Raw genomic sequence first — 23,668 nt, 5'->3', positions numbered from 1 at the left:
AATCCTAAACTCAGCAAACTTCCTCTGCCATAAACATTTCGCTCACAAACAGGTATCAGATAACAATCCTTCCCATGGCCTCAAGCTGCAGCCTACGTGTTCATCCTGGGACATTCTTTGTAAGAATTCTTGAACAAATGTCAGTGGTTACTTTTAGATTATTTTCTGGGCATAACTGGAGAAGGCTTTGTGCTTTCTCATGCTTCTCTCAAGAACAATAAGCACCTTAACATTCTTTCCAGCCAACTCAACCGAAGAAAGGAAGAACAGTCAGAATCACAAGAGCTAACTCCTTCATCCTGGGTCCATGCCTGCGGAATGAGGAGAGGGGGCTGGGGCCGTGCCTCCATTTTGTCATAAATGCCTAACATGGCTCCCGACATCTCCCTCTTTCTTATTTTTTAGAGCATAAGTATGAAACTCAATAGATAAAGCAGAAACACTTCAGCTGAGTATTCTGAAAAGGCACAGGGCTATTACACAAATCAGAACCAACAGGCATAAGCACATGGCCGCATTAATCATCATTGTAAAAAAGGATCCATGGGAAAGATATCCCTCCAGATTATCAAAAGGGGAATTAGAAAGTCATTGAGAGGAAAAGTCAAACTCTGCCTGCTTCATACTCTGAATATCCTGATATAACTTAAAAATATTAATACTAAAATCTGAATGATTCCAGACACCTAAAATATGATTCCTAATGTGTTCCGAAGAATGTATGGAATCATTCACTTGTAGAGGGGTAACACACATCATTTAAATTCAGCATGGCACCTTAAAGACAACTTAATTTTTAAATTTGTAATATCTTGCCCTGTAAGCAAGACTGATTTTTCTAAGGCATTGACCTGATTTTCTATTTTCCTATCCACAATTTCCTGTGTAGTAAGAACTACAGAGACATTTTTGGACAGCTGAATGACAAACAGTGCAGTTTAGTTCAGTCGCTCAGTGGTGTCCGACTCTTTGCGACCCCATGAATCGCAGCATGCCAGGCCTCCCTGTCCATCGCCATCTCCCGGAGTTCACTCAGACTCATGTCCATCGAGTCCATGATGCCATCCAGCCATCTCATCCTGGGTCATCCCCTTCTCCTCCTGCCCCCAATCTCTCCCAACATCAGAGTCTTTTCCAATGAGTCAAATCTTCGCATGAGGTGTCCAAAGTACTGGAGCTTGAGCTTTTCTTTTTTCCAAAGAAATCCCAGGGTTGATCTCCTTCAGAATGGACTGGTTGGATCTCCTTGCAGTCCAAGGGACCCTCAAGAGTCTTGTCCAACACCACATTTCAAATGCATCAATTCTTTGGCACTCAGCCTTCTTCATAGTCCAACTCACACATCCATACATGACCACTGGAAAAACCATAGCCTTGACTAGGCAGACCTTACTCGGCAAAGTAATGTCTCTGCTTTTGAATATACTATCTAGGTTGGTCATAACTTTTCTTCCAAGGAGTAAGCGTCTTTTAATTTCATGGCTGCAGTCACCATCTGCAGTGATTTTGGAGCCCAAAAAAATAAAGTCTGACACTGTTTCCACTGTTTCCCCATCTATTTCCCATGAAGTGATGGGACCAGATGCCACGATCTTCGTTTTCTGAATGTTGAGCTTTAAGCCAACTTTTTCACTCTCCTCTTTCACTTTCATCAAGAGGCTTTTTAGCTCCTCTTCACTTTCTGCCCTAAGGGTGGTGTCATCTGCATATCTGTGGTTATTAATATTTCTCCCAGCAATCTTGATTCCGGCTTGTGTTTCTTCCAGTCCAGCGTTTCTCATGATGTACTCGGCATAGAAGTTAAAGAAGCAGGGTGACAATATACAGCCTTGACGTACTCCTTTTCCTATTTGGAACCAGTCTGTTGTTCCATGTCCAGTTCTAACTGCTGCTTCCTGACCTGCATACAGATTTCTCAAGAGGCAGGTTAGGTGGTCTGGTATTCCCATCTCTTGAAGAATTTTCCACAGTTGATTGTGATTCACACAGTCAAAGGCTTTGGCATAGTCAATAAAGCAGAAATAGATGTTTTTCTGGCACTCTCTTGCTTTTTCCATGATCCAGCGGATGTTGGCAATTTGATCTCTGGTTTCTCTGCCTTTTCTAAAACCAGCGTGAACATCAGGGAGTTCACAGTTCACGTATTGCTGAAGCCTGGCTTGGAGAATTTTGAGCATTACTTCACTAGCATGTGAGATGAGTGTAATTGTGTGGTAGTTTGAGCATTCTTTGGCAGTGCCTTTCTCTGGGATTGGAATGAAAACTGACCTTTTCCAGTCCTGTTGTGCCTGCTGAGTTTTCCAAATTTGCTGACATATTGAGTGCAGCACTTTCACAGCATCATCTTTCAGGATTTGAAAGAGCTCAACTGGAATTCCATCACCTCCACTAGCTTTGTTCGTAGTGATGCTTTCTAAGGCCCACTTGACTTCACATTCCAAGATGTCTGGCTCTAGATTAGTGATCACATCATCATGATTATCTTGGTCGTGAAGATCTTTTTTGTATAGTTCTTCTGTGTATTCTTGCCACCTCTTCTTAATATCTTCTGCTTCTGTTAGGTCCAGACCATTTCTGTCCTTTATCGAGCCCATCTTTGCATGAAATGTTTCCTTGGTATCTCTAATTTTCTTGAAGAGATCTCTAGTCTTTCCCATTCTGTTGTTTTCCTCTGTGTCTTTGCATTGATCACTGAAGAAGGCTTTCTTATCTCTTCTGGCTATTCTTTGGAACTCTGTATTCAAATGCTTATATCTTTCCTTTTCTCCTTTGCTTTTTACCTCTCTTCTTTTCACAGCTATTTGTAAGCCCTCCCCAGACAGCCATTTTGCTTTTTTGCATTTCTTTTCCACAGGGATGGTCTTGATCCCTGCCTCCTGTACAATGTCACGAACCTCATTCCATAGTTCATCAGGCACTCTATCCATCAGATCTAGGCCCTTAAATCTATTTCTCACTTCCACTGTATAATCATAAGGGATTTGATTTAGGTCATTCCTGAATGGTCTAGCGGTTTTCCCTACTTTCTTCAATTTAAGTCTGAATTTGGCAATAAGGAGTTCATGATCTGAACCACAGTCAGCTCCTGGTCTTGTTTTTGTTGACTGTATAGAGCTTCTCCATCTTTGGCTGCAAAGAATATAATCAATCTGATTTCGGTGTTGACCATCTGGTGATGTCCATGTGTAGTGTCTTCTCTTGTGTTGTTGGAAGAGGGTGTTTGCTATGACCAGTGCATTTTCTTGGCAAAACTCTATTAGTCTTTGCCCTGCTTCATTCCGCATTCCAAGGCCAAATTTGCCTGTTACTCCAGGTGTTTCTTGACTTCCTACTTTTGCATTCCAGTCCCCTATAATGAAAAGAACATCTTTTTTGGGTTTTAGTTCTAAAAGATCTTGTAGGTCTTCATAAAACTGTTCAACTTCAGTTTCTTCAGCATTTCTGGTTGGGGCATAGACTTGGATAACTGTGATACTGAATGGTTTGCCTTGGAGATGAACAGAGATCATTCTGTCGTTATTGAGATTGCATCCAAGTACTGCATTTCAGACTCTTTTGTTGACCATGATAGCTACTCCATTTCTTCTGGGGGATTCCTGCCAGCAGTAGTAGATGTAATGGTCATCTGAGTTAAATTCACCCATTCCACTCCATTTTAGTTCGCTGATTCCTAGAATGTCGACATTCACTCTTGCCATCTCTTGTTTGACCACTTCCAATTTGCCTTGATTCATGGACCTGACATTCCAGGTTCCTATGCAATATTGCTCTTTACAGCATCAGATCTTGCTTCTATCACCAGTCACATCCACAACTGGGTATTGTTTTTGCTTTGGCTCCATCCCTTCATTCTTTCTGGAGTTTTTTCTCTACTGATCTCCAGTAGCATATTGGGCACCTAATGACCTGGGGAGTTCCTCTTTTGGTATTCTATCATTTTGCCTTTTCATACTGTTCATGGGGTTCTCAAAGCAAGAATACTGAAGTGGCTTGCCATTCCCTTCTCCAGTGGACCACATTCTGTCAGAAAAACAGTGCAGTATGCACTTTTTTTTGACAGGGCACGGGAGCCATATTAGGCACTACTGGCAGTATCTCAGTTTTCTCATCTATAAAATGGAGGTGATTATAGTATGTACCTCATAGGATTGCTGTGAAGGTTAAATAATATACTTAGCGCAATGCTTGGTATGTAATAAGCACTCAATGAAGGTTTAACTAGTGTCATTATTATTGCTATTAGTCATTTTATATGTTATTTAAGATAAAGGAAATACTAATACTTCCTTCAGATGGCTACTAAGCTGCCATTTACATTGAAAGTACTTGGCTGCTAGGGAGCCAATGTTGGCTCTACTGAGTGTTCCTCACATCCACCCCAACTAGACATTTGTAACCTCAAGAGTGATTTTAATTTCTACTTCAAGCTCCTTTGCCCTCCTCTTGTTTTCTTAAGGACTATGAAAAAATGGCTTCTTAGTGTCCCCTTCAACCTTGTGATTCATTGATCATTTCGCTATGCTCCAAGGAAATTTTTGGAAAACTGTCTTAGAAATACTAATATTTAGTTCAGTAGTGCCCCTCTCTTAAATGTATATGGGGCAATAGTGCTAAACTGAGACACACTTTGTAAAGCTATGTATAAAATCAGTTCAGTTATATGTGATTTTTTTTCTCTTTTCTGTATTATTTTAGGAAAGTGGTTTAATCATTGAGATTAGAATGTGGGCCCTGGATATAGACTTCCTCAGTTCAGTTCAGTCACTCAGTTGTGTCTGACTCTTTGCAACCCCATGAGTCGCAGCACGCCAGGCCTCCCTGTCCATCACCAACTCCCGGAGTTCACTCAGACTCACGTCCATCGAGTCCGTGATGCCATCCAGCCATCTCATCCTCTGTCCTCCCCTTCTCCTCCTGCCCCCAATCCCTCCCAGCATCAGAGTCTTTTCCACTGAGTCAACTCTTCGCATGAGGTGGCCAAAGTACTGGAGTTTCAGCTTCAGCATCATTCCCTCCAAAGAAATCCCAGGGTTGATCTCCTTCAGAATGGACTGGTTGGATCTCCTTGCAGTCCCAGGGACTCTCAAGAGTCTTCTCCAACATCACAGTTCAAAAGCATCAATTCTTCAGTGCTCAGCTTTCTTTACAGTCCAACTCTCACATCCATACATGACCACTGGAAAAACCATAGCCTTGACTAGACGGACCTTGGTGGGCAAAGTAATGTCTCTGCTTTTCAATATGCTATCTAGGTTGGTCATAACTTTTCTTCCAAGGTGTAAGCGTTTTTTATTTTCATGGCTACAATCAACATCTGCAGTGATTTTGGAGCCCCAAAAAATAAAGTCTGACACTGTTTCCACTGATTCCCCATCTATTTCCCATAAAGTGATGGGACCAGATGCCATGATCTTTGTTTCCTGAATGTTGAGCTTTAAGCCTAGGTTCACATAAATCCCTGCTTTGCCATTAAGTAACTGTGTAACCTTCGACAATTTACCTAACCTCTCTCTGAGTTAGTTTCTCCATTTGTCAAACAGAATAATAATAGCACCTATGACTCAGCATTGTCATGAGGATTACTGAGTTAATACATGTAATGTAAAGTCTTAGAATGATGCCTGACTCACAATAATTCCTCAATGAAGTCAGCTATGATTATTATTTCAAGTTCACATCTGATAGATGACTCACAAAAAAAGTTGAATTATGACTTATTCCTGTTCTTAACAACAACAAAATATAATGAATGCAGGGGCACATTTGTCCCTGGAGAAGCACTGGACAGTGGCAGGTAAAGAGAGCAGTATGTATCTGACAGTGCTGATGACTGCTCCCTGTCATCCAGAGAAGTAGAAGGTGGGCACTACACTCCAATGCTGCCTACCCATTTTCTTGCTAGAGTCTGGGAATAGGGGGGCTGCCATATTTTTATATAATATTTTAACTGAATGGAATAAAACATCCCCCTACTCCTCTTCCTACTGCCCCAAATTCCTTACATTGGAAAAGGCAGCAAATGAGCCATACAGAACTGTCTCATCTGGCCTATCTCTGACAATAGAAAAGGCTTTGTCAATGATGAAAAACAAATGATACATAAGCTTTCTTGACGTCCCCCAGAGAGTTCAAATCCACACTGTCATGGATGCTGAGTCTCTTGGACACATATCTATCATCAGGGCAATGTCTAGCTTAATATATTCATTGGATGGGGAACAGAGACAGGCCATCTCTGGGGTTTGTTATGGAGCTCCCTTTCATCTAACATGGTGTTTTTTGGACAATTGCTGTTCAATAAAGTTAATCCACAATGATGGCAGATTAGAAGGTCCCCTCTGGCCAGCTCCTGTCTTTCCTGCAAGAGTATTTGCTTTTCCAAGCTGGTCAAATAAGATTAATGTTACTTTTCACATGAAGGGAGCCACCAAAAAGAGTCAAGCTGCCTTTTTAAGGAACGTTGTTCTGCCTGTCATCCCGGATGAATCCAAGAATGGACCAGTTAAAGGATACTCGCTGAATACTGTGTGTTGCTTCCTTTATTTTCCCCTAAATTAAAATATCCTTAGCAAGCAAATGGAGCCTGTGAAGTCCCAAAGAAGAAGTGTCCCTCATTATGGTGGCTCCACTGTATTGACTATGCCTCCTCCGTAATGAGAGATGTTGGAAAATATGGACTCATGGACCTTATTCCCAGAGCAAGACCCAGCCCATCTATGAAAACTGTCATTCTTAAGGAAGAAGTTCTCACTGGACATAGCAGGCAAACTCTGATGAGAACAGAAAGAAAGAATGAAGATGTGTGACACATGATAGATCACTGTGCTCCAAGCTCCTCAAGGAAGCCCAGACTTTGGTTTCTATTATTTTAATATTTTCCACAAATAGAATGTGCCTTCAGTGGCAGATAAGGTTGAGATTCTGAGAAAGGAGAGCACTGTTCATCATCATGGTGGACACTTCACCAAGAGTCAATAATATATAAGCCAATGTACCAAACAGAACCAATGTCTCTCAGAAACAATCTTGAATCCTACCAAGTGATGGTACTCTCAAGACTTCCCAAGGAAACTATTATGAGGAATCCAGTAGAGTGTGATGGTTTATTTATTCATTTATACAAGAAATATTTATTGAGGCCTGCTGTATGTGAGAAGCCCTCACTTCAGTTCAGTTCAGTCACTCAGTCATGTCCGACTCTTTGTGACCCCATGGACTGCAGCATGCCAGGCCTCCTTGTGCATCACCAACTCCCAGAGTTTACTCAAACTCATGTCCATTGAGTCAGTGATACCATCCAACCACCTCATTCTCTGTCGTCCCCTTCTCCTCCTGCCTTCAATCTTTCCTAGCATCCGGGTCTTTTCAAATGAGTCAGTTCTTCGCATCAGGTGGCCAAAGTATCGGAGTTTCAGCTTCAGCATCAGTCCTTCCAATGAATATTGAGGACTGATTTCCTTTAGGATGGACTGGTTGGATCTCCTTGCAGTCCAAGGGACTCTCAAGAATCTTCTCCAACACCACAGTTCAAAAGCACCAATTCTTCGATCATTGCCTTTGAGCTCAGAATCCAGTGGCAGAGGCAGCAAAGTCTGTATCACTGCACTACAATGATGCACGTGTCATAGTAGATAGATATGGAAAAGTTTTGTTTCATCCAGGGTGGAATGGAGGAGGTGTTAGGTGGGTAGTGGTGATCAGGGAAGTTTCATAGAAGGGACAACATTTGAGCTCAGTGTTCAGGGCTATATAGTTAAATGTCAGGTGAGAAAGACAAGGAACTAACAACAGTCCAGGCAGAGGAAATGGGACACCAATGACTGCAAGGTATGCAAGATTATACAGTATGGGAACAATTGTTAAATCCTGAATTGGTTTCCATCACCCCATTCCATGAAACATTTGAGGCAGCTTATAAAAAAGATTACAGTTAAAGAGAAAAATTACAGTAAAATAAACCATCATCTGGGAAAATATAAATGAGAATAGAAGGTGAAGGCCATGTAGGGAGAACTTAATTAGAATTCAGATGTATAGGTCATAGAATCCCACTCAGTTTCTAAAGGGGAGCAGCACTTGTGACCAGGTAGCCAAAACAAAGGCAATGGCATCCCACTCCAGAATGCTTGCCTGGAAAATCCCATGGACGGAGGAGCCTGGTGGGCTGCAGTCCGTGGGGTCGCTAGGAGTCGGACACAACTGAACGACTTCCCTTTCACTTTTCACTTTCATGCATTGGAGAAGGAAATGGCAACCCACTCCAGTGTTCTTGCCTGGAGAATCCCAGGGACGGGTTGGGGGGGGGGGGCCTGGTGGGCTGCCATCTATGGGGTCACACAGAGTCAGACACGACTGAAGCGACTTAGCAGCAGCAGCAGCAGCAGCCAAAACAGAAGGGAAACCTGATCAGTTATATAATTTGCATTTTCCCTGTAGAAAAAATATATCGATCCTCAGGAGAAGTCAAACTTTTCATGGCACTTAACACATGTGTATCTGTGTTTGACACTATAGTTCTGAAAGGATTTTTTCATAGAAATCTTCATATATAGTGGTGCACACTAAGATAGTTGAGCCATCTCCAAAGCCCAAACACTGGGATGTAACCCAGGACCAGTTGATTCTGCATTCCTTAGTCTGATGCAAAGTGTAGAAGCTAAGAATATAGCGTATTTTTTATGAAGCTGTATTTGCTCAATTGAAAGGACTGTTTTTTATTCAGAGATTATAGATTTCCTATATTTTTGGTTTTAAATGTTCTGTCTTTTATGAATTGCAAAATGGTACATGGTTAGTTTTTGTTATTTTTTTCCATGTCTTTTCTTGGCAAATTAAGAGGTTGGCAACCTTAAATATATAGATGTATATGCTTTTATTTTATTCATCTCTAAAATCCAGAAATCTAGGAACCAAAGATGAGGTGTGAAATGTCCTCCCTAATGCCTTCCCAAAGGTGTTCACAGCATCCCTGAATCTGCCAAATGTTCTAACAAGAATACAAAGAACAAAATAGGAAGGAATAGGGGGAAGGTGGGCTATAAAGATAGATAATTGCAAAAACTTATACTAAAGAAAGAAAGCTTCATTGGCTGAAATTTGGGATCAAAGTTGATATTTATTAAGGACAGTCTTTATGAGCTGAAATTATACCACATAACCCACCCAAGCCCAGCTTACTGCCTCATTTGTCATTGTAGGCCCTGCCTCAGCTTTCCAACTAGCCTGAAGCAGGGGTTTTGGTGATCTTCTGGAGAAGCAGGACAGATTTTTGGTAGAATTTGAGAGTCCCTGTGCAAAAACTTAGAAATGTCCAAGATGGCTTGTTGTAAGGTCAAGATCTTCTCACAACTTAGCCAAGCTGTCCTTAGAAATCTGTGTTCCCTCTTCAGGTTGTCTGCCTGTAAAATTTTTCCAAGGATCTGTGTAGAGAGGAGGAAGTCAGGACTGTAGTGAGTTAAAATTTCTCAGTACTCAAGTGTAATTCTTTATTTTCTAATGAATTTTGTAGGAAGTCTAAAGAGATAGCAATAATGTACCATAAATGTATACCTGAATTGGAATCATAATTTTCTATAAAATAGCTTAATTATGCATATATAATTAGATCCTATTTGGAACACTTATTTTAGACTAATCCATAGTTGCATTTCAGTGGTTTTATTGTGCATACAGACTACCTCCTTGTGATCAAGGGTCTCTGGAATACCTAAAAGATTAGAAATGCCTTTAATGGATCTAGGGGGAATTGAATGGGGAGAAGTCACCTTTCTGAGGGCAGAGAGGGGCCTCCAGCCAGCCAGAATCAGGGTCCAGTTCTGAAAAAGCAAGCAGGGTAGTAAATACCTCAGCTCCTATATCTGCCTATCTCTAGTTCATACATTGCCACAATTCCAACTTCACCTGTAAGTCAAAGTTGAGACTTTGGATTTTTTTTTTTTTTTGGTTCCTTCAGTATTCTTCTCTTAAGATAATCTCAACTTCCCTAACCACAGAGTTGTGTTTTCTGGCCTTAATTAGCTTTGTTGCTGTAAGATAGCCCCCTCCAGTCCATCTCAAATCTCTCTGGTTATAGAGCATACAGGATGGTGCTTGGAGAAAGAATGGGCCAGACCCAGGGCTGAACCCTTCCCTTGAGCCCTCTAAGGATGCCACCTTGGGCCAGTCACCTCTCTCTGGCCTCCAGTTTATCCCTCTAAATTGTGGGTATTAAATGAGATAATTCTGTTTCAGAAACCATCCAGCATTGTGTTTGAAATACAACTCTCAAAAATGCTACTTTCTTTCCCCGAATCATTACCGTAGTGAAAGTCAGTTGAGACTTTGGATGTAGAACAAAGGCCTCTAAATCATCTAACACTGTGACAATACATATATTGAATATGTCAACAGGAAATTTTGGCTGTGGAGATAAGCAACTTTAAGAAAGCCTTTTGCACAGGAATATTTGAAGGACTCTACAAGTTGGATAGGTAGAAAACAGAGTTTATTCTGACAAAAAGTATTGTTTTCTTCTTGCGGACCCATGGACTTTGTGAAAAGCAGAGTAGACTAATGTTTGTCCAACTCTTTATGACCCCATGGATGGTAACCTGCCAGGCTCTGTCCATGGAATTTTCCAGATGAGAATACTGTGTGTTGCCATTTCTTCCTCCAGGGGATCTTCCTGACCCAGGGATCAAAGTCACGTCTCCAGTGTGTCCTGCATTGGCCAGTGGATTCTTTACAGCTGAGCCACCTGGGAAGCATGGCACCTTGGCAGGGACAGATAAAACACTAGGCTCAGGTGGATCCTTCCTTTCCATTTACACTAGGGCCCTCTCCACATGGTCTCTCCAGCATGGTAGTCAGACTTGTTACATTGTGACTGAAGCTCTCATAGCAAGTATTCCCAGAGACAAGTAAACATTTTCTGTCTCTTGAGGCCTGGCCCTGAAAACATGTACCATATCCCTTCTGCCATATTCTGTTGGTCAAAGCAGTTCTAGAACCCATCCAGATCCTCAAGGGGATGGGGCATAGCCCTTACCTCTTGACAGAAGGGGAATCAAAGAATTTTGTATCTACCTTCAATCCACCATGCTTGGAAAAAAGAATTATACAGAAACATTTTGTTATTCATCTACCATGTTTTTAAGCATACCTGTTTCCCACCTGTAATTAAACTAATACATGAAAACAGTTGCCATAGTACACTGAGAGGTGGTGTAGTGGTTAAGAGCATTAGAGTTAAACCGATCTGGATTTGAATCCTAGGTCTTGTCTTGGTTACTGGCTGTGTAACATTGGGCAAGTGACTAAACCCTCTGAGCCCCAGCTTAATCTAGGAAAGGAAAGGGAATAATAGTACCTAGCCCACAGGTCATTTAGAATGAGATTATATTAGCACAGTCCCTAGCACAATGGAAGCACCCAATAAGCAATGATAGTGCTGATAATAATAATTGATGATAAAGCATTGTAACTGTTTGCATGGCTTTTCCCAAACTGAACTATGAGGTTGATGATTTTGTCTTATTCATTCCTTCAACCTCAACACCTGCAGAGGGGCTGGCATCGAAATATTTAAGGACACACAAGTGGATAGACATGTGGAAGATTGGACGGCAGCAGAGAAATGACATATGCCTCCATTGCAGCTCTCTGGCTCAGATAGGCACAGAGAATAGGGGACAGTAATATTGCTGGATAACTACTCTAGGCTGAGTTAAGTGCAAGTTGCTAGGCAGCAGGAAAACTTAAGGCTACACTGAAACATTACTTAAAAATCATGTAATAGAGATGTAATAGAGCTGCAACTCAGAGGATCAAGCTGGCCCAACTACAAAACAACATTTGCAGCATTTCCATTAAGCTGAAGTTTGGAAAATACATGAATCAGAAGAGGGAATACAAACCACCATCTTATGACACTTCCACCAATGGCTATGTCAAGAATCAAGAAGGCAGTAGGGAAAAGGTTTTATAAGAAGATATGGTAAAAGCAAAACAGAACAGGGCATTTATTGTGAAAGTACTTTGGGGGGATACCTTGGCCTATTCCACAACCCTTTTACAAAATAATTTCAAATCTTCAGAAGTTTGAATTCCTAATGTAAAGTGCTAATGCTATCTACATATTGGCTGTATTCCCTCAAGTCAGAATAGGATCTGGAAAAGGAAGAGAACTTTTCTGGTATTCTGTTCCCAATGTATTTTAAATTATTGGACTTCTTTGATTTTTTTCAGGTTCTGCAATACTTCTGTAAGACCCATGATTTCAAACAGTTATTTTTCTATGTTGGTATTAGAAATTCAAGTCTACTTTGGTCTTCATGGTTGAAGATAAACAAAAGAAATAATCAACGTGATAGGAGCCCTTGAAATGTCATGGGAAATGTACAACCTGCCCTCCAGCAAGCCCTGCTAGGCAGTGTAGCCTATGGAACTCTTGGCATATTGAATCCAAAGAAGAAAGGGAGTTTATCTACTCTGGCTTTAGCCATATGTCATGAATATACTTGCTTTTAAATGAATTTCATAAAATATTAATGTAATCATACTGAACAGCACAGTGGTGAGTACATCAGTCAAGAGTTATATTTATCCTGCGTATTTGTTTTTTGTTTGTCTCCATTTATTAGTAGACAGTACATGGAGACAGGCATTTCATTCTCAGCTGAAGTGGCAAAACTTGTTTAATGAACTGATGTTTCTGTAATCTGTGGTAAGGTGGAGTTGTGAGTGACAGAACTGTATGAATAACAATGAGGAGGCAGGCAGAACAATGAAAGGAAGACAAACATTTCAGTAGGAGGGAGAAATAGATGGGATTGTTTAGTTGGCACACAATCTATTCTGATCTTCTCCTACTGAAAATTAACAGTTTGTAAGTGGGGGAAATAATGTTAACAATTTTTCCAAAATCTTATACACAAGAGATCAAATGTTCCAAAGACATAATAGCATTCTTAACCACAGTGCTCTTATTCTACAGCATAGGAACACAGAGTGTCAGGAGCCCTAAGTTCTCCAAGATGGGAAAAAAGTCTTGGACTCCCTGCCCCCCTGTCTAGAGTCTGACAGATAGGAGGCTATCACAAGTGTTCGTGGGATGTGGAAGTGAGTGCCTGAACAAATGAATTTATTAGTGTGTGGACACATGTCTGGAATGGAAGAAAGGAAATTTACCTATCAGGACCACCATCTATCAGGCCAGAGCTTTTTATATTTGTTCTGTCCTTTCATTCCTTGAGCTAAATGTCATTATTTGTCCCTACTTTTACCAAAAAGGAGATGGAGGCACACAGATATTAAGAAATATCCCCCATGGTCATACAACTAGCATATGGAGGAAAGTAGAGATGAGAATCACAGGGAGGAAAGAAAGGAGCATGCATGTGTGTGAGTGCATGTGTGTGAGCACACACATTCAGGTACAAGTGGATACTTGTGTGTTGGGTGAGATAACATATGAGGGTTAAAAGTCAATTTGTTTTCAGAAAAATAAAATTTCCTCTTAGAAGAAAATGTTTTCTTCCCAAATATGTTCAGGGTCTTGGCATCTCTGCATGACAGGCACATGGGAGGATGGGGAATGTCCTAGCTCTCTTAGGCTGGCTTGCAGTGGGTATTGCTTGTGTGCCACCCACCTGCTTATCTGCCCAGTCATAAGACTCCCTCCTTCTGGGCTTAACTGTACCTGGAGTTTTGCTTCTGTGTGAACCGCAGATTCTTCCCACTGTTTAGATACACTTCCTTCAACATCTTAGAGAGCCAACCAGGGAGGCTCAGAGCCACCTTAAGGAGACAGTAAGGCACTGTCCCTTGGGCCTGAGTGGTAAGCAGGGTAAAGTTTTGAGGACTAGGACCTACCACTGCTACCATGAGTACTCCTAAATTATCAGAACTCCTTATGCAACACTCTCTTCGTTTGCAGTACACTGTGCCTTTCTTAACAGAGGACAGGAATGAGAGGTGAGGAAATGAAGTACAATGCACTCCCTCCTCTCAGAAACGTGCATCTTGTTATAGAGACAAATTTTAAACAATGAAATAAGTACTGCATTTACACCCAGGCAAGTGGGACCCCTGCCAAGGGCCCTCACATCAGGGGACCTCGTGCTTTGGAATGACTATCTCAGTATTTTGTAAGTCCCTTTCCAGAGCCAAGGACTGGCCAGGTAGATGGTACCATCAGGATAGATGCCCCAGTCCAGAGCAGGTCCTATGTGGGTCTTGATGGCAAGAAGCACCTTTCTCAAAATTTTCTAGGTTCTTCTCCAGATTCTGGCATTGACCAAGGCTTGCAGTATCATCTAAGCAAGGGGCCCCAATCTCAAATTGAACCTGTGTGGACCTCAGTCCCCATTTTTCCCCTTTGCACTCTGCAGTCCTTTATGCCACATGTGGATTGAACTAGATACCCCAAGGAGCTTCTGAACTCATGCCTGTAGAGTCAGTCCTCCCAGGGTCTTGGTTCCAGGAGAGTATCCTGGCAAGTAAATCACTCCAGCTGGCTGGTATGGTATTTCTTTCATGGTATCACATGGGCTACCAGAATAGCATTGGTGCTGATTTGGGGTGAGTCAAATTGTGTACCTAGACAAGCCCCATAAACATATTTGTTTGGAGGCTCCCACACACCCTAGAAGCAAACCTGAAAGAAATATTAATAAAAGATGATGCAAAATAAAATTCAGTGGCAACAGGTATAGAACAGTTTTTGACACAGAAATAAAAATGAACTAGTATTGCCTGGAAAGTGTTCTTCAGGGGGCGTGGGACTTTGAGCTAGGCCTTGAACCATGGGGGAGAATTTGGGGAGGCTTAAATGATTCCAGGCAGGCAGGGAGAACAACAGGAACAAAGGCACAGAAAATAGTTATTTATTGAGCGTTTTTGTGCTATGCATTATGTTAGGCACATTTCATTCATCATCTTGTTTATTCCTCACAAATTCCTATAAAAGTAGGTGGAATTAACCCCATTTTGCAAATGATGGAATGGAGGTACAAAAGATTCATCTCCCAATCAAATAGTAGAACTAGGACCCAGGTCTGCCTAAACCCCAAAACTGTACGCTTTTAACACCATGCTATAGTGCAAAAAGACAGGAAGTGTTACAAGGGACAATGTGAAGTCTGGTCTGAATGCAGCACAGAGTGTGTGTTGGGAACTAGTGGAAGGCAAAATCAATGGACAAGGCACAGCATGTTATTCAATACAAAAGGCCTTGGATGTCAAAATGAGATATAGAGACAAATAATCACTGGCCAAACAGAAACAGCCCTAAAGAAAATGCACAATTATAATATTTAAGGTCCTGTAATGCTAATAATGTGTTTTCTTAAATATTTTGCCTCTGTCTTAGAAAGACCTTTGGTTTGAAGCTTATAAGGTAACAGTCTACCTCTACTTGATCTTGCCTGGTATAACTGATTATTCTCTATTTCCTCTCCTTTTTTTTAGATTTTGATCCTGCTCTTGGAATGATGACTGGAATTCCACCAATAACTCCAATGATGCCTGGCCTAGGAATAGTACCTCCTCCAATTCCACCAGATATGCCAGTAGTAAAAGAGATCATTCACTGTAAAAGCTGCACACTCTTCCCTCCAAATCCAAGTAATACTCTGCTTTTTCTCCACACAAGTCAAAATGTTTTGGTGTATCAATCCTTTAGTTATTCATTTTGGTATTAAGAGTCCTGACAAGGCAATTAGTGCCTATGAAGTGGTAGCTTCTGGGAGGGAACCTAGCTTTGGAATTGAATTCAAAATTTAACACTCTTACCACAGCTTAAAGTGAACTGGCATTCTAGTTCCTTTTTAGGATTGAATGTTGTTGAAAAGGGGCTCAGGTTATTTGAGTGGGGAAAACATGAATAGAGAAGCCTCCCTTAGTTCTCTGCTGAGAGTATGGCAAAAGTACCATTTTTGTTAACAGCCCCAAGATTTTTAAAGGTGAATGGAAAGAGCAGGGGCAATGGGAAGAGGGGGAATCTGGTATGACTGACTTGTCTTCTCCAGAGCCCACCAACCATGTCTGATAAGCCTTGATCATAAACCCCAGTAGTTATTCCTGCCTGTCTCTTACACCCAGTGGCCCCTCAGCAATAAGACCAGGTGATTTAGGGGCTCTCACAGTCTCCTGACACACCAGTATGATATGCTTCTCTTTTGTTTCTTCATTAGAGAGTATCTTTACCATTGGTTCCTTCCCCTTTCTCTCATCTAACATTTCCTCCAGGTCCTTGTCACATATACAGAACCCTAAAAGTCTCAGAGTTCCCATTGCCCACAGATTCAAAGTCCAAATTCTGGACTTCAAAAGCCTTTCACTGGTCTGCTTTGCCAACTTAAAGAAAGACCCGCGACATAAGAGTTGTGAGTTTAAATTTTATTCAGGGTCTTGGTGAGGACTACAGCCTAGCAGACAGCAAATCAGTTTGCTCTGAGTAAAACTACTCCAAACAGGCAGAAGAGAGCTCAGCTTATCTATGATTTTTGGCTACGAAATATATACAGTTGAGCATATATCTGCATAAATGATCACTGCTAATCACCAAGAACAGATATCTCAAGTGAATGACGTTAGTGCTTTGCTGTGGATGGGAGGCTTCAAGAATGTAGGGTCATTAAAATTCTTCTTGAAATATATACTGAACTAGCCTTAGGGCCTGCTTGTCCAAATCACAGAATGCCTCATCCTGCTTTTCATCCTAAATTCCTCTCAGGATACATTGTTGGTCAGCAAATGCAGTGGGTTATGACTTAACCCTTGTAGAACTGGGTGGTGATCAACACACTTTGTCTTAGTGATCCTAATTTTCCTGTCTCCACAGCATCATGTGACCATCTTAAACATATCATTTCTACTTGCCGACAGTTCAGTCAAGTTCAACTCATTTAATCTCACTCCCTTCTCCAACCTATCTCTAAGCCTACCATCTCCCAAACACTTCCATGAGAAAGGTACTAAAATTAAAACAGTAGTTAATCATTTATCATTCTAATACATTTTCACTAAAATATTGGGGGCTAAATCCAATGGATAATTTTTAGTCTGTATATTATTTTATTTCTCTACTATATTTAGAGCTGCTTGAAACCTTCATCCTTCTTGAAACATTAGGTCATTTGAAGCTGCTAGAATGACCACCAGAGAGATTTGTATAGATCAAGAGGAGGATAACCAAATAGGACACCCTAAGGAATTCTAATGTTTCAAGAGTTAAGAGAGAAAAGTTTCTGTACACTGCTTAGCAGCAAAAGTCCTCAAAAGACTTCATCTTTACCGTTTCCAGTCTTTCTCTTCTTCTCTCCTAAATCTTCTTCACTTGGGCTTTTGTCCCACCCCTCTATCACAATGTTCCTTGATTAATAACACTAATGTATTCAGCACTCATAAAGTTAGACAAGCATTCTCATTCATGCCTGGAAACCAGTCATTTATAAGGATCATGACAGTGACATTTATACAATATACTTTTGAAATATTTGATAGATTAATAGATAACAATGACACTACATTATCATATGTATTTATTTTATGGCACTAGTTGCTATAAACTTTTTTCATACCTTTAAAAAAAAGGACACTAATGATTTCACAATACTAAATCCAATGGTCAAGTCTCAAGTCTTTTCCTGATTGACCTAAGAGCTCTGAATGACACAGCTGACTACTCCTTACTCATTGATATACTTTCTTCACTTGACTTCCAGGACACTACACTATTTATTGGTTTTGCTCCCCACACTGGTTGCTCCTTCTCAATCTGCTTTGCTGATAACCTTCTGTTCTCACTGGCTTCTTATTATTGGAGAGTCATGTGACTCAGTCCTTGGACCTCTTCTCTGTCTGTACTCATACTGAAAAAAAGTATGCCAGTGATTGTTGTTTGTTGTTGTTTTAGTCACTCACTAAGTTGTGTCTGACTCTTTTGTAACCCCATGAACCATAACCTGCCAGGCTCCTGTGTCCATGGGACTTTCCAGGCAAGAATACTGGAGTGAGTTGCCATTTCCTTTTCCAGGGGATCTTACCAACCTGGGGCTCGAATTGACATCTGAATTGGCAGGTAGTTCTTTACCACTAGCCATCTGGGAAGCCCCATGCCATTGATACTCCAAATTACATTTCTACCTCAGAGCCTGTCTCTGAACCCTGAACTCATATCCCACTGCTTATTTGACATCTCTACTTAGATATCAAATAGACATCTCATATTTAATATGTTCAAAACAAAACCCCTAATATTTGTCCCCAAACCTTCTCCACTAATATCCTTCTCCATCTCAGATAATGGCAACTGCATCCTTTCATTTAATCAGCCAAAACTTAAGAGTAATCCATAACCTACTCTCTTTCCCTCACACACCATATTTAATCTGTTAGAAAACTTTGTCAAATCTACCTTAAAATATATAACTAGAATTCTACCGTTTTCATGATAATTACTGCCATGACCCAGTTTATACCCACCATAATACGTTTTCTGAACTATCGCAGTATTCTTCTAATTGTGCTTCCTCTTTCACCCTTACCCCCTACAAGGTCTTCTCAAGAGAGCAGACAAGAGTGATCCTTTTTAAAACCTAAGACAGATCATGTCCCACCTCTACTTAAAACCCATTAATGACTCCCTATTTTACTCAAAATAATGGCCAAAGTCTGTTTAAAGGCACAGAAAGGCCTCCCTTTCTCATACTGTCTCTTTGACTTTGTCTCTTACAACTTTCCTTTGCAACACCCATTGTTCCCGTTATATGGGCCTCCATGAAGTTCCATGAACATTTTAGGCACTCTTCCATCACAGGGCCTTCGTATTGGCTCTTTCCTCTGCCTGGAATACTCTTCCCCTAAATATTTGCCTGGCTAACTCACCCGCTTCCTTCAAGTCTTTGCTCAAATGTCTCTTCCTCAGTAACCCTGACAACCTATTTAAAAGTTCAGTCCTCGCTGCCACATTCACAGTTCTATTTACCTCTCTATTTTTCACTTAATACTTACTACCTTTTAACAAGCAATTTATAGAATGTAAACACCACAAAGGGGCTTCCCAGGTGGTGCTAGTGGTAAAGAACCTGCCTGCCAATGCAGGAGACCTAAGAGACCCAGGTTTGATCCCTGGGTTGGGAAGATCCCCTGGAGTAGGAAACAGCAACCCACTCCAGTATTCTTGCCTGGAGAATCCCATGGACAGAGGAGCCTGGTGGGCTACAGTCCGTGGAGTCTCAAAGAATTGGACATGACTGAACACACGTGCATGAACACACAAACTCCACAAAAGGAGGAATTTTTGTCAGTTTGGTTCACTAATATATCCCCAGTGCTGAGAAAAGTATATAACATATAGTACATGTTCAATAAATATTTACAAATGGTAGAGGGATGGATGGATGTTGAATGAATACGGAAGGAGAAGTCAGAGGTCTAGAAGTAAAGAGAACATGAGGTAATTACACCATATGCTGACCACTTCCTAATCTATTTTTTCGGTCCATGGCTCTCTTCTGAGCTTCAGACACATAGCCAACTGACCACTAGACTTTTCTAAGGTGGATCTACATCAAATGTGCAACAACAGTACTGCAGTATTAATAGTGAGCAAACTACCAGGTTAAAATCAAGGTAACTGTGTTTTACCCCAGCTCTATCACCTGAGGGAATCTTGGGCTAGTCACATGACCTCCCTGGGTCTGTTTCCTTGTTTGTAAGTGAGGCTATTGGGTTAGCTTAGCCTAGATACTTACAAGGTTTCATCCATTTCCAAAAACGTGATTCTTGACATTAAAAATGGAGCTACCAGAATAATTGTTCACCTAGGCAAAAGTCCCTAAAAATGTATATTAGGAAAAGCAAGAGCAAATGAGTAGAGTTTTGTGCCTTTAATGAAACGGGCAGTATGGGTATAATAATTAAGAACCCCAAAGCAACATAGGCCTGTTGTCATATCCCAGATCTCTGTCACTAAACAGCCGTGAAAGCCGGGGTAAGTAGCTTAACCTCTCTGATCTAGACCCAGCAAAATCAGTTCTGGTCTAAAAATCCAATGGATCCAACTAGACTGTGCATGCCTAGGAGTCAGTGAAAGTGTTAGTTGCTCAGTCGTGTCCGACTCTTTGTGACCCCATGGACTATAGCCCGCCAGGCTCCTCTGTCCATGGAATTTTCCAGGCAAGAATACTGGAGTAGGTTGCTATGCCCTCCTCACGGGTAATCTTCTTGACCCAAGGATCGAACCTGTGTCTCCTGCATTACAAGCAGTTTCTTTACCATCTGAGCCACCAGGGAAGCCTAAGAGTCAGAGATATGGCAAAAGAAAGCTCTCTGGAACACAGGTACATTTTTGTCACAAGGTGGCTATCAGAGATTTACTGCATTCCCAATTAACAGTCCTCAGTTGGTGTAAGAAGAGAAACAACACCCTCTCTCCAGAGAAGTCAATTCTGTGAAGATTTTTCACTTCAGCTAATAGACCTTCTGTGTGGAGAGGTTACATTTTTCATCTACTGTGAAATAACAGTGAGTGTGGAGTAAATGGTGGATATCATCTGATATTTGTGTGCAGGCATGTGGGGAAGCACCCAGGAGCCAGAAAAAGAGCAATCATTTCATTTTACCATCTCAAAACCCGCTGAACTTATTTTGGCTCTTAGGGCTGGACTCTATAAAGAAAATTAGAGAAAGTGGATAAATTAATAGATTCACTGGCCTTCTGATTACTTCCAATTACATTAAAATATACCCAACCCCTGCTGATTGTCTAGGGCACCTTCAATCTTGGGCTGTCTGATGAAATCAACTCAACGATTTTACAGTATGCAAATTCTGGCAAACCAGTTGAGTGGTCTGTGATGCCCCTTTGAAAAACAGGGTGCAAGTGGTTTATTGGTGGAAGTGGTTTATTTGATGTGCTGCTCCCTGCCTCACTTCTCCAAGATCAGCAGTGACTTTGATCTGAATGCTGATTGTCCCAACACAGCTCCCCAGAGCGGCTGCTTAGTTGTAATTAGAATTACCAAAAGCTCCTCCTTTTCCATTACCAGAGATTAGAGTGCTTTTTATTCCCAGTTATCTTAAATCTTTTTACACAGAAGTTTCTTCTTCTCCATCCAGGAGTGGTGATTGGGGTGTTACAGGAGCTTAGCACATTACCTGATTAATAGGTGGACTTTGAATTTGCTCTCCCATGGAGTTACCATTGCTGTGCCCAGATCACTGTATTTCTGTGGGATTGGAAGATCAGGCCCAGACAGCAAAGTGCTTTGAGCTGCCAATTAAGGAACAAGTACTATCCATTAAGGAAGATAGTACAGCCCATTGCCTTGCTGGTGGCAATACACCTAAATCTCAGCAAATGCTGCATTTACCCAAGGAAAATAAATAAATCCCTGGCATTCTTGACACTACTCTTGGTGGCTTTTATGCTCCTTTACTTAGCAGACAACCACCGCAGAATAATCACAGCATCTAAACAGGATGGTGATTTCATCACAGAATTTTTCAATCCCACAGATGTAGTTAAGGGAAAGAGCCTTTGTATTGTTGGTATTACATGGACCTACACTCTTTAGAGTCTCTCAATGGACTTAAAGGTAGACCTAACTAGGTTTAACTCACATTATATAAAAAGGTGATTATTTGCTTCACAAGAAGATTATGTACCATTGAATTCATTTAATAGTAAACTTCAGAAGGATTCAACAACAGGATTCTACTCTAAAGCCTTAGATTTGAAAACATGACTCTAGACTGAGCAGAACGCTTTGGGGCCCTACAGGCTACAAAAGGCCCTCCATGTCCCCTATTTCTTGTTTGCAGGAAAAGGTTTTGGTCTCCTAAGCCTTCCGTGAGTGTCAAAGAGCAGGTACAAGCAGTTATAATTAATAATTGTAGAAGTGATAGCATACAGAAAGAAAGGAAAAGCGGTTAAGAAAGACAGCTTGAACAATAATAATTAAGCAATAAAGCAGAGTGCTAATTCCTCCTCAAGGGATCTGCATAACAATCTGACACAGATCTTTGAGTTGTTATGCAAAAGCTGACACCCCCTTCTCCCTGACCCTCCCCTCACCCCAGGTAGAAAATGGTGACTACCTGCTCACCACATGTAGACCCCAGACTGTGGAACCAGAAGGTTGATGATTAAGACTCCCCAAACACCACCCTGTTACCTCCCCACCAACCAGTCAGAAGAAAGTCATGCTCCCGGCAGCCCTCACCTCAAATGTGGCCTTTAAAAACCCTTCCATGAAAGCCATCGGGGAGTTCAGGTCTTCTGAGCATCCCTTGCTTGGTCCCTTCAATAACTGCTGTACTTCCCTGGTGGCTCAGATTGTAAAGAATCCGCCTGCAATGGGTGAGACCAGGGTTCGATCCCTGAGTTGAGAAGATCGCCTGGAGAAGGAAATGGCAACCCACTCCAGTATTCTTGCCTGGAGAATTCCATGGACAAAAGATCCTGATGGGCAAGAGTCCATGAGGTCACAGAGTCAGACATGACTGAGCAACTAACACTCTCACATTCACTTTCCTTCAGCACACCCTGGGTTTTGGGAGATTGGCTTTACTGCCGGAGCTGGTAGGCGGTAGAGGAGCTGACCCAAGTTCAGTTCAGTAATGCTTTCTCTAGCACTAAGAGTGATCCCTTCCCACACCCAGCCTTATTTAAAGATCTGAATAAGGCAAGGAACTGAGAGTTTGGAAGTCTAGGTGTTAGTTCTCACTCCATTCCAGACTTGTGGTTCACTTCAGTTCAGTTCAGTCGCTCAGTCGTGTCCGACTCTTTGTGACCCCATGAATCACAGCATGCCAGGCCTCCCTGTCCATCACCAATTCCAGAGTTTACTTAAACTCATGTCCATCAAGTCAGTGATGCCGTCCAGCCATCTCATCCTCTGTCATCCCCTTCTCCTCCTGCCCCCAATCCCTCCCAGCATCAGGGTCTTTTCCAATGAGTCAACTCTTCCATGAGGTGGCCAAAGTATTGGAGTTTAGCTTCAGCATCAGTCCTTCCAATGAACACCCAGAACTGATCTCCTTTAGGATGGTCTGGTTGGATCTCCTTGCAGTCCAAGGGACTCTCAAGAGTCTTCTCCAATACCACAGTTCAAAAGCATCAATTCTTCAGTGCTCAGCTTTCTTCACAGTCCAACTCTCACATCCATACACGACCACTGGAAAAACCATAGCCTTGACTAGACAGACCTTTGTTGGCAAAGTAATGTCTCCGCTTTTTAATATGCTATCTGCTGCTGCTGCTAAGTCACTTCAGTCATGTCCGACTCTGTGTAACCCCATAGACGGCAGCCCGCCAGGCTCCCCCGTCCCTGGGATTCTCCAGGCAAGAACACTGGAGTGGGTTGCCGTTTCCTTCTCCAATGCATGAAACTGAAAAGTGAAACTGAAGTCTCTCAGTTGTGTCCAACTCTTCGCAACCCCATGGACTGCAGCCCACCTGGCACCTCCATCCATGGGATTTTCCAGGCAAGAGTACTGGAGTGTGGTGTCATCGCCTTCTCCAAATATGCTATCTAGGTTGGTCATAACTTTCCTTCCAAGGAGTAAGTGTCTTTTAATTTCATGGCTGCAGTCATCATCTGCAGTGCTTTTGGAGCCCCCCAAAACAAAGTCTGACACTGTTTCTACTGTTTCCCCATGTATTTCCCATGAAGTGATGGGA

At 41.7% G+C, this 23,668-nt stretch overlaps 1 protein-coding gene across 1 annotated transcript in view; it reads left to right on the top strand.

The window, feature by feature from the left end:
• Window positions 1-23,668, top strand: part of ENOX2 (ecto-NOX disulfide-thiol exchanger 2) — a 171,361-nt gene that overhangs the window by 92,909 nt on the left and 54,784 nt on the right. Inside the window, exon 3 of the mRNA XM_068962345.1 lies at window positions 15,448-15,603. Coding sequence (XP_068818446.1) covers window positions 15,448-15,603 — 156 coding nt within the window. The remainder of the gene's footprint in view (window positions 1-15,447; window positions 15,604-23,668) is intronic.

This window comes from Capricornis sumatraensis, chromosome X (assembly GCF_032405125.1).
Source record: "Capricornis sumatraensis isolate serow.1 chromosome X, serow.2, whole genome shotgun sequence".
NCBI classification, from domain to species: domain Eukaryota; kingdom Metazoa; phylum Chordata; class Mammalia; order Artiodactyla; family Bovidae; genus Capricornis; species Capricornis sumatraensis.
Note: the sequence above shows the minus strand (reverse complement) of the source record. Positions and strands in the feature narration are given on the sequence as shown.